Here is a 16,647-nt window from a genome sequence, read left to right on the forward strand (position 1 = left end):
TAGGATTTTAGGCCATCTCACTTCATTCATGCATAGCAGATGTCCAAATCATCTCAACCTCCTGTTTTCTATTCGTTCTATAATATCTTCATCTGTGTGCATACATCTTCTTATTTCCACATTCATTATCCTCTCCAGCCTAGAAACCCTAGCACTCCGATGTAGGTAGTCCATCCCTAGGGCTCTAAACTTCTTTTTGTCACCCTCTTTCAATGTCCACACTTCACATCTGTAGCAAAGAACCAATTCCACTAACGACTGTCCAGTATGTTTTTTAGTTCTATGGGAGATATTGTTGTCCCACCATATAGAGTTAAGGGCACTAAGAATCTTCCTACTTTTGATGAATTCTTTTGTAAACTTGCTCTTTCCCCAATCCTTCTTTAGTTAATCTACATCCAGGATATTTGAAAAAGTCAACAGGTTTTAGATATAGACTGTGTAACTTTCAATTCATCAAGATGTTCCGCTGTGCTTAGGTATTCTGTCTTTGTAAAATTGATATTGAGGCCCCGTTGGTCATATGTAAGATGCAATTTTCTCAACATGTATTCTAAATCATAAGCTTCTTGTGCAATAATAACCTGATCATCGGCAAAATTTAGACTCCAAAGATATCTGTCATTAATTGGTTTTTCCATTCTTGTAAAGCACATTCCGAGAAAACATTAAACAATAAAGGTTATAGGCTACATCCCTGTCTCAGTCCCTTTGTTGGATAGGTTGGTTTAGATAAAGTATTCCCAACTTTAATATATGCCACGTTGTTATCGTACAATTCTCTAATCAGTTCCACAAGCTCTGGATCAGCTGACATATTTTGAAGGACTTTTCATAATTCCTTTCTTGGAATGGAGTAGTCATAAGTCTTTTCTAAACAATGAAGCAAAGAAGGTATCTTTATTCTTTGCTTTTCTTTTCTTCACCAGCTGTTGTAGAACAAACAGATTGTCCACACAAGAGCGACCTGACCTAAATTCACTTATCATTAATTTTGTACAGTCAAGGATTTGATGTTTTGTAATTTCTATCTCCCTGTTATCTACTGATGGAGTGGTAATTATGTCCTGCTACTGTGATCATCTTTTGTTTAGGAGGTTATTATAATGATTTTCATATGTTGGCATATCTATAAAGTTCTTATTTGATCAAATTCATTTGTTTTCAGTGCTCTCAAGCTTCGCCAGGCTTCAGATGACTGTGTTCCTCCTAATGAGCTGTCAGTTTCTTGGCATATTTTTTCTCATGCTTGCATTCTTAGAATCAGCAATTTTCCTTTCAACTGCTCTATTGCACCTTTTGTATTCTTCTCTATTTTCCTGATTTTTATGTATTAACCATTTGTTATAGGCTCTTTTTCTTTAACCAAACTCACTACCTCCTCATTCCACCAATACTGTTGCCTATATTTGTGATCAATTAGGCCTAGTGCTTCATTAGCAGCCTTGTGTATGGCAGTTTTAATGCTGCTATATAAAATATTCACCTCTCTATTTCTCCAATGTGAGAGGTGGTTCTGGAGTCTTTTCTTGTAAAGATCTTTAATACCATCATGAGATAGTAGTTCCAGTTTATAGGAAATATTTTCTTGTACTACCCTATTGTCTTTACTGACTGTATTTGGCATCACTTGCTCCTTATCCAGACAAGTATCCCAGGCCATAAATCAATTAATAAAACATTAAAGCAGAAAGGTGAGCTTTTCTCTTCTCACAATTCTGGAGACATTTTGCTTCAATTTCTGAAGGTCCATAATGATCACATAATTATCAATAAATCCAGTAACAGTGAAAAGTGGGGAAAAGAGTTACTTATAATTAAAACTTATAGAAAATAGTATCTCTATTAAATAGTAGACCAAGAAAAAAAGATAAATGTACCAGCTATAATTTTCATTTCAGAATGAAGATCAACAGCTGAATATTGATCTGTAAAGGGATTTTGTAAAAATGCAAACAAACACTTCATTTATTAAGGATCGATTTTATTATAATTAAGATTTTTGTTTAGCAAAGCTGGTTTTGTACTTAACTTGTTTATTTTCTAAACAGAAATTAAAGTTTTATATTACTATGCTTCTTTTTTGTGTCACATACAGCAATAGAAAATTTTGAATTGGTGACTCTGAAGTACAAATACAAAGATAATGTACAAATAAAAAAATAAAAAAAAATCTAATATTCTCTTTTTAGAAAATGTTTATTAGTGGTGTAGCACTAAGGCTGCACTACTAATATATAGCCTTTCCAACAAAATAATTGATAGCCTTTCAACACAAGAATGATAACCTTTCCAACACAAGAGATCAGTGCCATTAAGAAACAACTTTTGTTGTTTCTTTTGCCAAGTTTTGTTTGTAATTTGCATATTCTAAAAACAAAGAATTCAAATTCTGTGGATTTGATCAATTTACTCTTGTAAATAGTGCAAATATTTTTCTGTGTGGATAGTGCGTTCCCTAGTCTCACATTTTGCATTGTTAACCTGTTCTGTTCTAGCTGCCAAAATCTGTAGGCTTACAAATCACTGTAAAGCTTTGTTTGAATTTTAATCCTTGAAACATCAATGTATTAAAATATGTTTGTGTATTACTGTATATTGTAATTATTCCTTTGAATGAAATAAAATATAAACAATGTTTAATTAATTATGAGTAAATCATAGTTCTAATTAATTCTTAGTGAGTTATGTTTCATTTCCTTTTTTTTTTTTTTTTTGCATGAATCTGTATAGTGACTTGTATATCAAGGACCCTGCTGTTGGTACCTTGCTCTGGGCCTTGTATATCTTAGACTGACTGAACAAACAGAAAAGAAAGCATTAATGTTGAACTTATACAATTCCCTTGATTTATCCTTTTGACTAAGACTACTTGGCCATTCTTTCTTTTGATTATCAACCTTTTGACTAATTTTCTTTTGATTAACAATCTGGGTTTTAAACATCCTAGGATGGTTTAGAACCCAGATTGTTAATCAAAACACAAATTTGTTTGGCTTTAATTTGTAAATATATTTATAATTATTTCAGCAGATAAACTTATATATGATATAGTTATTTAGTTGTTATACATTTTTTTTTTCCCTTTCTTTTTCCAAATATGCATAATACATTTCCCTTTGAAGACAGTCTACATTTTAAATTTTAGTATCTGTTTTGGATTTATTATTATATTTGCTTTAGTTATTGGTTCATTATGAAAGAAACCAAGCAGTCATATTGTCTAAATATTACTATTCTAAAAATATTCTTAATTTGAAGCATATTTCCTGATTATTCCTTTTATATCTTACAGAGACAAGATACTCATGAACCTCACATTCTTTATCTTGATTTAAGTGAAATAGAAGACATTCCTGACAAAGCACAAGAAGCACTTAATATACATGGAAAAATTGATATTTTAGTTAATAATGGAGGTATCAGTTACAGAGGAGAAATTTTAAAAACTAATGTAGAAGTTGATCTAAAAGTTATGATTATTAACTATTTTGGCCATGTAACGTTAACTAAAGGTAACTTTAATTTTTTTTCTAAATGCTAGTTAACTTTTTAAAGATGTTTTTAAACATGTTTGTAGGACAAACAGAAGTGCTTAGATGTTTAGTATATTTTCAAAATCTGTGTGAAGTATGATATATAGAGTGATTAGGCAATGATTTGTGTAGCATTAGTAATCATGATTACAAGGAAATGATGGAGTATAGCTTTATGATGGAGTTAACATACAAACTGTTGGGAGTTAAGTATATTTTTTCAGAGCTGACAGGCAAAACTTCTGCAAATTCTTTCAAATGAAGTCTTATAGGTGCTGAAGTAGTCAAGAAGTCAAAATTTGTTGTCGGTTGCTGAATCGGTTTGCTTAAATGAAAAATTACTGTTAATTAATCTTATTCTTAAATGAATGGTTTCTTCATGATATGTTAGCTCATGTTTATTAGTGAAAATTACACAATGCACTATAAATATTAATTAATCTGTAACTTATGTAAAGGATTTAAATTACAACAAACATTACATTATGGGATCTGTACCAGCTCCTTGTGGGTGCATGTTATCAAGGATTTGGCATATATTTTGATAACTTCCTTATTCTTGTGTTGCAGTGTGTTATTAACAGTGTGGTGTACTGTTCAATTTGAAAAGCTGGAGGAGAGATGCATATTCCATTATGCAATATGAATCGTTTCTTTTAAGGTTAAGGTAGGCATCATGACAGGATTCAATATTCCTTATATTTTGAGGGTGTAGCTTTAAAATGATTTTGCAGCTTGCTGCTAGATAGTCACCACTGAACTGAACCTATTAATAACACCCTAGGAAACATCCAGATCATCTAATGCATAATTTTGTTGTCTCTACTCTGCCAGCTGTGACTAGAAGGAATCCAATGTGTATGCAGGAGGTATACTGATGTATTGCATTAGTTCTTGTTTTAGAGTCAGCTGTTGTTTTTGTGCCAAAGCAACTAAGGCTTTAATATAAGCTGTAAGGCTTCAGTGGACTATTGTCTGTAAATTTCGTTTATTCCATGTTTGATTTGCCTGGATGAAAAACCAAAGTTTACACTTGAAAAAATATTTAGCCGTTGCATGAGACTGACTGATTTGACTATGTTGCGGGGGGAAAAAATTAAAAAAAGCCCATACAAATTCCTATTGTCTTTGTAGGATTTAAGCTCAGACCTTTTTCACATGGTGTGAAAAGATAGCAATCACAACTAGTGTGCTACCTGAAACCAACTTAACAACTACTTAAATTAATTCCTTCATAATTGGTTTATAGTGTATTAATATATTGCCTGTTTAAATAGTACTTTCCTCTGCTACAAAATATTTTAAATCTCCTAATCCTCTTCAAAAGGTTTCAACTAATAACTAGTAACAGTTTGATTATACCTTAGTCAACAGGATTTATGTGTTGTAAGGCTATACCTCTTAAGAAACTAAAGCATTTTTGCTGAATGTAAATAATAAATAATATATATATTTTTTTTTCAAAGATTAAAAACTTTTGCCCAACCTTAAGTGGCACCTCCATAACCAGGTGGGCAGGAGCAGCAGTGCACACGCTTCTTGCTTAGACCGGGGTTCGAGCCTGTGACCACCAAATACGGAGGATGTGGAAAGGTCAGGGAATAACCACCGCATATCCCCGGACCAATATGGCCTTAGTTGCTAATGCTCCTAAAAACCAAATAACAGACATAATATAACCAACCTTAAGTCTGTGTGGGTGGTACAATTGTTATAATCACCATCCTCCCCACACTGTGTACAAAGTCTTTGTTCTGATCCTGTCAATAACACAAAGAACTTTTTTGGGGTTTTTTCACTCTGTGGCTGAGTAGTCTGGCTTAAGTGTGGATAGCAACTCCCCCCCAACCCCACATGAATTCACATTTTTCATCTACCAAAACAACCAGATTGACCAGAGAACACACATACACAATTTAAAGATATAATACACACAGGCTGATGAGATCATTTCTTGGGTGGCCCTAATATCAGTTTTTTTTTTTTTGTCCAACCTTGTATCCACATCTTTTGCATCTGAGTGGTTCTATTTCATTATCTAAAGATAAAAATAGTATAATAGTATATTTTTTCTATCTTCTGCTTTACTGATTTTGATCTGCCATCTTAAAAATTTCTTCAGAGATTTTGTAAGATCAAAAAGATCTCCAAGAACTTCCAAATCTATTTCACAAATATACGTGGTCTCAATTTTAGCATCAATAAGGTTAGCTGACAATCTATTAAACTCTACTTACCCTTTGCCTACAGCTTTACATGTGACTGTAAATTATTGGTTTTCTCAGGATTCCCCTCCCCATCACACAAACTAATTCCCTCCATACTGCAGGAGAAAAGGGAAGCAAACTCTTGCCTCTGTCCCAGGCCTTTCTATAGTAATAGAGACACTTATGGTTAACTTTACTACCAATAGAATTCATTCTTGTTACATTTTGCAAAAACAAATTTTTTTTTCTTTGCTGATTTGTAATTTTAATGCTTGAACTTCCTTATCTTAACCTATCAATAGGCATATTGAACAGTGATTTCTTGCAAGAGCATAACACTTGTAATGCAACTACACGAGCTTCCCATCCACTGACTTTCAAGAGCAGTATAAAGTTTGGTTAGCCAATAAAAAATTCATTATGTAATGATAATTTTTAATTTACTCGAGGTTGCAGTTCTAATAATTTATAGCATGAGGAGCTCTTTGTTGTTCTACATAGGCATGCCAGATGATTTCCATAAAATGCTAGATACAAGTGAGGAAAGTTTAGCACAACAAAAGAGTGCTTGTTGGTGGAGATGGGGGTTAGATTATAGTAAGAAATGCTAACCTAAGATATAAATAAAACTAAACTGAAAGTTTATTCAAAATAATAAATCTACAATTGTATTAGCATTAGTAGAGGCATTTGATGCAAGAAAGCAAGCTTATGCAGCATCAGTCAAAAAAAAAAAAAAAAAAAAAACACTTCCACTTCACCCCTCTGTTCGTTCGAAATACCTGTCCAACTGAGCCTTAAACTTATTTAGGCTATCAACTTTCACGACAAGGGATGGAAGTCTGTTCCAGCAACCAACCACCCGCTGGCTAAAGGCAAATTTCCGCACGCCTATCCTATATTTTTTTTTCACATCCAAACAACTGAAGGGCATATAAAAAAACACAGTTATTTCATACAGATTTAACATACAAACCATTATCTGTTCAGATAAATTGAAATTTTTATTTTTTTTACTGAAACAACTGAAATATAGTTCTAAGTAAAAATGGTTATAAAATTTGAAAAACTCCCTAGAAAACAACCATAATTAAACTGAATGTAAATAAACTAAAATTTGTAAAATGATAACAAAACTTACATATCTAATATTTTCTCAATTTGTGTACTGGACAGACGGCACAACTATCAGGTTACCTAGAAGACCAAACTGGATGGGCACCCAGAAATAATAGTTCTGCAGACAAGAGTTTTGGTCTCATTATTTCAATTAGGCTAATCTTTTTTTTTTTTTTCACTACATTGTAATAAATGTTGTAATACTGCAGTGTTTATTTTATGTCTGGAAAGAAAATTAAAGAGAAGTCTTAATATATCTTCATTATAAGTTTCTATCCTTAATGGCAGGGGCTGATCCAGGTTTTGTGTGGCCTGAAGCTTCAATTTTTGGGGCCCTCTTTAAGAAAAATAATACAAAATTAGGTACAAAAGTGAATAGGCGCCTCCGTAGCCAGGTGGGAAGGAGCAGCAGTGCGTAACACACGCTTCTTGATTAGACCGGGGTTCGAGCCCGTCACCACCAAATACGGATGATGCGGAAAGGTCAGGGAATGACCACCGCATATTCCCAGAGCAATATGGTTAGTTGCTAATGCTCCTAAAAACCAAATAACAAACAAAAGTGAATATTTGTGTAGAATGAGACGAAATCACAACAAATTACAAATTTGAAAAAGCTGACAAAAACCACAAAATCCAGAAAAATAATATATTTTTATTAATTAATTGCCTGACACACACCTCTATATTACTTTTTTTACTACATTTTTTTGGCTGCTTTTGATAGTATGAACCAGAGCTATAATGCTCAATATGTTCCACATTGATATCAATATTTGTAAAAGAATAAGAGAAGTTTACCTCGATATGATACGTGGAACACTTCCATATGATACTCTCCAGAAATTAAAATGAAAACAATTAAAAAATCGAAAATCTTACATTACAGTAAGAAATAATTAACAATAATTAAAAATCAAATGAACACAATTAAAAATCAATTTAATGCAATTAAAAGTTAACTCAAAAAATTAATTTAACGAAAAAATGACAAGACAATTTTCCTTCCTGAAGCTGACAATGCTTTTCGACAATGTCTTGATCAAAGGAATGAAAATTACTGAATAGGGGTGAGCATGGAACTTAAATAGAGATTATTTGTCTTTGCACATGTGCGTAAAGGACAACGAGTCAGAGATTAGATATGACCGGCGAACATTAACAGAATTCTCATATAATTTAATTTCGATGGTTTCTGCAATTAAGTCTCATATAATTACGTTGGACACTAAGTATTTTGGCCTCAATAAATAAAAAACTATGGTTTTTCATTAACAGCATAAAAGGCTGATTCTGATGCTGCTGAGTGAGAAGCACGAACTGAGGCCGCATGTTGATTAACACAAATTCAGAGGAAACCGCGTAGAACCCTGATAAGCCGAGTCACAATCACCGTAAGAAATGTTGTATACTAGGTCATTTATTTGTGTTGCGAACAAGGAAAGTACTGAGCGATTGTTCAGTATAGTGTGTAATTTCCTTATCAGCCTAGCTACAATTTTAAATTCAGTATCTTTAAAGAATCTGTTAAGTTGTTTCTGCCACTGTTCAACAAATGGGACAGAAATAAAGTATTTTTTGATATTACTATTGTTGGTTAGTGTGTTTTTTTTTGTATTCTATCCTTAGCTTTTACCCTAATTCTGTCTATTGTAACAAGTAGGTAACCACTGTTTAAGAATCTGCTGGTTAATATTTGTATTTCTGAGCCCAAAGCATATTCTGTTGTTGAATATTTATAAGCATTGAGAAATTGATTAAAGATAATCGATCTTTTGTAGGTGAACGGTAATAGCTGTTATAATGCAGAAGCATATCGGTGTTTGTAGGTTTTCGATAGATGTTAAATTGGATTTTATTTGCATCCCGCGTAAGCGTGAAATTTAGAAAATTTAATGACTTAGTATTCATATTCTCCCTCTCCAATGTAAATTTGAGTATAGAATGAATATTATTAAACACATGTAAAATGTCTTGGATAGTGCTACTGTCGGTAATGACTAGAACATCGTCTAAATACCTCCCATAGTATGTGATAGGGGTAGAAAAGGCGGCAAACGTATACATAAATGTATATGTTCAATCGTAGAGATAGATCGCTGATATTAGGCTGCTCAGGCTTAATCCCATTGGCAAACCAAAAATTTGTTTGTATACTTTGTCTTGAAAGGTGATATAGTTGGCTTCAACTAAGAGTTTAATTAAGTGAAAAATTTCCTTAATAGGAAGCTTCGTATAATTAATTGGTATCATGTTCTACGTATCATATTGAGATAAACTTCTCTTACTCTTTTACAAATTTTTTGGCTGCATACTCTTTGATTGCCTCTTCATATGACAAGGATTTTGTAATATCATTTTCTATAGGGAGAATAGAAAGATAACTTAATCTTTCCTCTAGCATGGTTGATCAAAATTGGGTTTTTATTATTGTTAGTTTAGAAAAGTGTCTTTCAACTTCATAACTCATTATTGATAATGTCATGTAAATTTTTAGGATTATTGTCAAATTTGGAAAAACCTCTCATGTTTCTTTCATATATGAGCTGTAAGATTTGAGGGCATTTCAAGTTTTCTCGTGCAGTGACTAATCTTAAATACTCTTTGAATTGATGGCACTCATTAACCAGTTTGTCACCAATGTCCTCATTTTAGTGACATATTATGAGTTTTAAGTTATCTTCATCGATATCAGTATTTCATGTCAAATCAGCAAGAAATTTAAATCTTTTTCCACTGTGTTTATATGATTCACTCCCTTTCATTAATTGGATTATCAAACAATCCAAGAGTCTATCCATTACTTCTATTTGAAATTTATCTCTTCCTCTTAATGAATTACTGCTTTTAGTATGATCTGAAAATTGTTTTGTTACCATTTGCTTCTCGATGTCAGAATAATTTCTATTGATTTCATCACTCATCTTTATCACTTTTGTTTCATATTCCATTATTTTTTATCAGAATTTTCTCTCAGTTTTTTAATAAATAAATTTAAAGATGACAAAAGAAGGTACCCTTCATATATGTCCAAATCAGGAATCCATAATTTTTTACTTGTATTGAAATGGTCCAAAATGTCTTTCCAAATTGCAGTTAAAATGGGGTATTCAAGCTTTATCAACTCTTTGAATAAAAATTTTGCATCTCATTTTTGTTCAGGTTTCTCTTCCAAGTCTTTGAAAATATATTTTAGAGTCCTTAAAATGTCGTACCCAAGTTGCAAGGCTTGAACAGCTTTATAAGGGGCAGACCATCTTGTTACACTTAAAGACTCTCTAAAGAAAAAATCCAAGTTGGCATGTGTGTTTAAAATACTCCAACTATGAGATGAACCCGAAAAGAAAACATAACTGTTGCAAAATACTGAAGTAGTCAGCAACTTCAGGTACTGTTGGATGCAGCTTTTTCTCCGGTGAGATTAAGGGAATGAGCTGCGCATGCCACATTCTGGGTACTTAATATTTTTAAAGAGTGCTTGCAGCTCTTTGTCCTCACCTTTGATAACAGGTGCATTGCCAATACAACTGACCAAGAATGTTGTTCAGCAACAGGTTACAATCATCCAGAACTTGTTTCATTTTGTTGAATAAAGTCACAGATAGAAGTGTGATGGAGGGGAAGTCAGAGTGGAAAGAGACAGCAATCTTAACAGATTGTGTTTAAAATATTTGACTTTTGCAAATTATACAAAAACATATGACCATGTGAACACATTACTAGGGTCCCTCCCAGGACCTTTGAAGGGGCCCATGCAAGTGAGGAGCACTGAAGCTTCAGCTTCATTAGCATCACAATAAATCTGCCTCTGCTTAGTGCTATTTTGGACAGTCCATGCAACTTATGTTCAAAACCATAGGTTCTGAAAATTAAATGATGGGTGTGTTATAATCTTCTGTATGGTTAATAAATAAGTTTCAGAAAATCATCTGTTCTCACAATAAACATTAGCATTAGCATTAGTAGAGGCATATGATGCAAGAAAGCAAGCTTATTCAGCATCAGCCAAAATAAAAGAAAAAAAAAAAAAAACAACCACTACTCCCATTTCACCCCTCAATTCGTTCGAAATACCTGTCCAGCTGAGCCTTAAATTTGTTTAGGCTATCAACTTCAACAACAAGCAATGGAAGTCTATTCCACAAACCAACTGCCCGCTGGCTAAAGGCGAATTTCCGCACATCTATCCGACATCCGTCCTTCCTCAATTTGAATTTATGCCCTCTCAGGTGATTATTCTGAGCAAGAGGAAGAATTCCATCGGCATTGAGCATGCTCAAGCCATTCAAAGCCTTGTACACCTCTATCAGATCACCTCGGCGATGCCTAGTCTCCAGGCTCTGTAATTTGCAAAACTTAAGCCTTTCTTCGTAAGAGCAACCCTTTGTTCCATTCACTAATCTTGTTGCCCTTCTCTGTACTCGTTCCAGCAGCTCTACATCCTTCTTGAAATGAGGCCTCCAGACCTGTATACAGTACTCAAGGTGTGGCCTGACCAATGCCTTATACAAGGGAATAATCACATCCCTGTCCCTGCTAGAAAAATTCCTGTATATCATTGACAAGACACCATGAGCTACTCTTGCAGCTCGTCTGCACTGCTCAGAGAACTTCATATCTGCCTGCACAATTACCCCCCAGGTCCTTTTCATTCTCTACCACTGTCAGCGTAGTACCACAGAGTTGATACGTTGATCTGGGGTTACTGTTTCCCATATGTAGTACTTTACATTTGTCAATGTTAAACTTCATTTGCCACCTCTCAGCCCATCTGCTCAACCTTTCCAGATCCTGTTGCAGCAGCATAGTATCAGTAGTGTCCTTAACAACCCTGCCAACCTTTGTATCGTCTGCAAACTTGGACATTAAGCCTGATACACCATCATCAATATCATTTATAAATACAGAAAACAACAATGGACCCAACACTGAACCCTGAGGAACTCCACTAATAACATTAGTCCACGTTGAGCAGTGTCCATTGATTACCACTCTCTGTCTTCTGCCACTCAACCATCCCTTTATCCATAGCAGCAATTTGCCTCGAATGCCACACTTCTCCAATTTGTGCAGCAGTCTTCCATGCGCAACAGTATCAAAAGCCTTTCTAAGATCCAAATATATAATATCAAAGTTATTCCCTGCATCCAGTTCTTTTGTGACTACATCATAGTATCCAATCAAATTGGTCAGACAAGACCTACCCTTAACAAAACCATGCTGCGTCTGAGCTATAACTGAATTCTTGTCTAGATGATCCTGCAGTGCTTCTTTAACCAGTGCCTCCATTAATTTACCTGGAACAGAAGTTAAACTAACAGGTCTATAATTACTTGTGTCAGCCTTTGATCCTCCTTTGTGAATTGGGGTTACATTTGCACATCTCCAGTCCATGGGTACCTCCCCTGAGTCCAAAGAAGCTCTCATAATTATGGCTAGGGGTTTGCTTACTTCCTTTGCTGCCTCCTTTAATATAACTGGATAGATCCCATCCACCCCGGGTGCCTTTTTTATGTTTATCCTCAACAATTTCTCCTCCACTTTCCTCTCAGTTATTAGAAAATCATCTAGCTCACTGCCAATGTTTACTTCACCTACGACATTCCCCTTCCTGAATAACTCCTCATGTGTGAATGTAGATGCAAAATACTCATTTAGATTGTTAGCCACCTGAGCTGGATCCTCAACTGTTGAACCATCAACATCCAGTGGACCAATCTGATTCATCCCTTTCCTTCTTGAGTTTAAATAGGTAAAGAACTCTTTTCTGTTTTTCTTTGCATCCTTTGCCAAGGATTTCTCATAATCTGCCTTTGCCTGCCTAATCTCCTTTGTGACTTGGTTACAGACCAACTTATATCTATCATAGGCTTCCACGTCACCCATTAATTTGTATGTATCCCATGCATTTTTCTTCTCTGCCATATGTCTCATTAGTTCATCTGACAACCATTTAGGCCTGAACCTTGAACAATATTTCTTGGTTGGTATGTAAAGCCTGGTAGCTTCCAAGATTAGTTCCTTGAATGCTTCCCATTTTGAATTTGCTGTTGGTAACATCATCAGTTGGTCCCACTGTATAGAATTTAAATACTGTCTCAGACCAGCATAGTCTCCTTTACGAAAGCAAAAACCCTTCCCTTTACCTCTGATGGTAGTTACCTCCTTGAGTAAATCCCACTTCAGCACACTGTGATCACTGCCACCCAGTGGTTCATTTATCTGCAGATTCCTAATGCATGAAGAATCACTACTGATAATCAGATCAAGAGTATTACTCCCTCTAGTTGCCTCCCGAACATGCTGGTGTAGAAAACAATCATCCAATAAATCCACAAAAGCCTTGCTAGTGTGTGAGTGACCAACCCACAAATTCCAGTCAATATCTGGGAAATTAAAATCCCCCATTATAAGACTCTCTGATTTACTGGCCCACTCTATTTCCCTGTACAGTATCTTATTATACTCATCAGAGTCATTAGGCCTATAGCACACTCCTACTCTCAATTTTGATTTACCTATGCTTATGTCACACCAAACTGACTCAACACTGCACTGTCCAGCGATGTCAACTGGCTTCACTTCCTTGGATTTTATGTGTTTTTTAACTAATAGCATAACCCCTCCTCCCTTCCTATCCTGTCTATCCTTTCTGTAGACGTTGTACTCCCCAAATTCCAGTTCTGCATTCCTTATATCTGTGTGACACCACGTCTCTGATATCCCAACAATATCTGCCTTTGATGTTTTGAGTAATACCTCAAATTCATCAAATTTATTTACTAAACTCCTAGCATTAGTGTACACGCAAGTATACATGCACCTGTTTCTATTCTTAGCTACCCTAACACAACCCATGTGTTTACTTGTACCGCAATGACTTCCAGCAGTCTCTGAAATATCCTGCATCTTGTTTTTCAGGCTTCTGCTCATTCCAATAGAAGCAGTGCAAGAATCTCTTTCACCTCTGCCCGTGGCTACTGTTAATCCATTAGTCTTTGTCTCTCCCCAAGCTAGCAGTTTTCCGACCCACCTAACACTGCCTCGATAGCATCAGCAAATATTCTTGCACCCTTTCTATTTAAGTGTATCCCATCCCTGTAGAAGCAATCTCTCCTGTTAACAAGTACAGTCCAGGCTGAAAAAAATTCTACCCCTTCAGCCTTGCACAATCTTTCCAGGGCCGAATTGATCGACAAGGCTCTCATCATATACTCCCTCCTATCGTGTCTGGGCAGAATTGCAGACACTTTCAAATTCAACCCTACTTCACGGCTTTTTTTCAACAGTGACCTGTACTTGTTAAGTAATTCCGCTGGTCTCCTACTCTTAATATCATTAGTGCCAACGTGTACAACTATATCACCTTTTGTGCCCTTAAAAGATGATATCTGCTCTACAACGTCATCAACCTTTGCCCCTGGCAGACATACCCTGGTCCTGTTCCACCTATCCTTTTTACAAAGCATGTTCCCCGTTTCCCTGACAATTGAGTCACCAACAACTACTAGTTCCTGTTGGACCAGCGCATTCTGCCTTGGGGGCTGCCTCTGTGTTGCAAGATGACCAAGTCCAAGCTCTGGTGTTGATGTGGGCAGCTGAGAGCTTGATGGGCCCCTCAATTTATTTCCTTCGAGGGCATCCACCCTGTCCTTCAAGGTCTCATATAGGCCCATAACAACGCCGAGTTGTCGCCTAATTTCCTTGCACTCCTTGCATCGTGCACACACAAAGACATCCCCCATGGTAGTATCATGTCCCGTACCCGATTGCTCCGCAAACATCAAGCAAACAGTGCATCTTAAAAGGCCGTGATTCAGGGGGCAACCGCCCCCCTCAGTTCTCCCCTGAGTCACAGCACTCCCATTAGCTTGAGCCTTTTGCTTTGCTGCTCTGGTCAGCGTCATGATTTCGATTTAAATGTCAATAAATTACAATTTCAGAACAAAATTAAAACCTTAAACTTGTATCTTAACACAGTTATAACGCTATATTTATTTTTCGGTATCGAGTGTTATCTACGAGTTCCCTTTATATAACTTCCGTATCAAGTATGTATTAATTATTTGCTACGTTTGTACTCTAAGTCGTTATATATATATAGTTAAAAGTACAATTTAATTGACAATGAAGTTTAACAAGATTAATAGATGTACTGATTAATTGACAATATTATATTATGCACTATACTATACAAAGCTAATGCTATCGAATTCCGGATATGCTGTATCGCGCTTCAGTAACGAGTGTTATCTACGAAATCCCTTTATATAACTTCTGTATCAAGTTATGTATTAATTATTTATTTTTACTAATTATTTATGTTCCGTAACCTAAGTGGTTATATGTATAGTTAAAATTACAATTTAATTGCCAATGAAGTTCGACAAGATTAATAGATTTTACTGATTAATTTTCACGTAGCAATGGCGGCCGTTTATGAACGGTAAACACGTGGATTTGATACCCTTTCCGATACTAAGTAATACATTATAAAACTATCTCTCAATTTATAGTAAAGCAAGATAACTATTTCAATGCAGTTATTGAAATAGTTTGAGAAACAACTAAATTTATCCATGATTCAACCTAAAGTTAAATAATATTGTTTTTAATAAAATAATATCACCAGAAAGGTGAATCCATTATTCATCAAAAACCAAGATACTGTTGTGATAGGTTTCAGGACTGTTTGGTTCTATCAACAGCTAACTTCACTTAGCAACCTTGTATTGAGCAATGAATAAATGTACTGATTCTAAATGAGCAACCAAGCAATATGCAGTTCAATATGCAGCAATATGCAATATGCATGTCTAAGGAGAAAAAATAAGTAAATAAAAACAACAATGCTTGGCAACTAACTATTATCCATTCACAGTTCAGCACTAAAAATTTAGGTTTCTTACATTTGTGCAATTATTAATTTCTCATCAATTCGCTTCCTGTTATTCAGGTATTTTTTGGCATATGCATTTTATATAGATTTGTCTTTGGGCACTACTCATCTGAATTGGCTTCTACCATTCTGCTACTTTATTCTATTTTTCTTATAATAGATGCATCAAACCATCCATTCGCACTCCAACTCCACATGCATTTGTTTCCATCCTTGGAAATACACATTTACTGAAAATTGGAGCCCTTATCAATTTTGAACTGAGGATGGACAAATTCACATTCTGCCTACAATAAGGCAGTCAAAAAGAGTAGATGCATTTCTAGTGGTTCCAGCAAGGGAATTAACTGAAGAGGATTAACATCAGGTGTCTGGTAGACATAATTTTTGTTTAAAATTTGTTTAAATTTTATTTCTGTAATTTTTAAATCTTATTTCAGTATTTTTTTAAAAATTAATTTCCACATTTTGTAAAGTTAATCCTTACCTTCCTAAAGTAGTTCTGCTAATTTAAATTCTTTCTGGTAATTTTGGTAGCTTAATTTTAACTTCACTAGAAGATAAAGTTTGGTGTGCAGTTTAATTCTGTAATATTTTGTTAATTTAAATTATGTAATATATTGTAAATTTAAATTTTATAATCTTTCCTAAGTTCAAATATTACCTAAATAATGGTTGTTATTAGATCCACTTACACTACAAAGTCCAAGGACATTTGACTCAGATGGAAATGCCTGCAGGCATTTCTGGTGTGAGCCATGAGTTCATCAGTGTTATAGGTTTTATAGCCTGTGGCACATACTATAAGGTCAGTCTAGTAGACAACCAAGCTCAACTGACTTTTTTTTTTTTTTTGCACCCAATGTAAGGAGTGTACCGAACTCAA

At 34.9% G+C, this 16,647-nt stretch overlaps 1 protein-coding gene across 1 annotated transcript in view; it reads left to right on the top strand.

The window, feature by feature from the left end:
- LOC150082351 (dehydrogenase/reductase SDR family protein 7-like) overlaps positions 1–16,647 on the top strand; it is a 59,163-nt gene that overhangs the window by 19,916 nt on the left and 22,600 nt on the right. The window contains exon 4 of the mRNA XM_090380209.1: positions 3,296–3,515. Coding sequence (XP_090236335.1) covers positions 3,296–3,515 — 220 coding nt within the window. The remainder of the gene's footprint in view (positions 1–3,295; positions 3,516–16,647) is intronic.

The sequence above is a fragment of the Mastigoproctus giganteus genome, chromosome 8 (assembly GCF_048544385.1).
Source record: "Mastigoproctus giganteus isolate SK-2022 chromosome 8, ASM4854438v1, whole genome shotgun sequence".
Taxonomy (NCBI): domain Eukaryota; kingdom Metazoa; phylum Arthropoda; class Arachnida; order Uropygi; family Thelyphonidae; genus Mastigoproctus; species Mastigoproctus giganteus.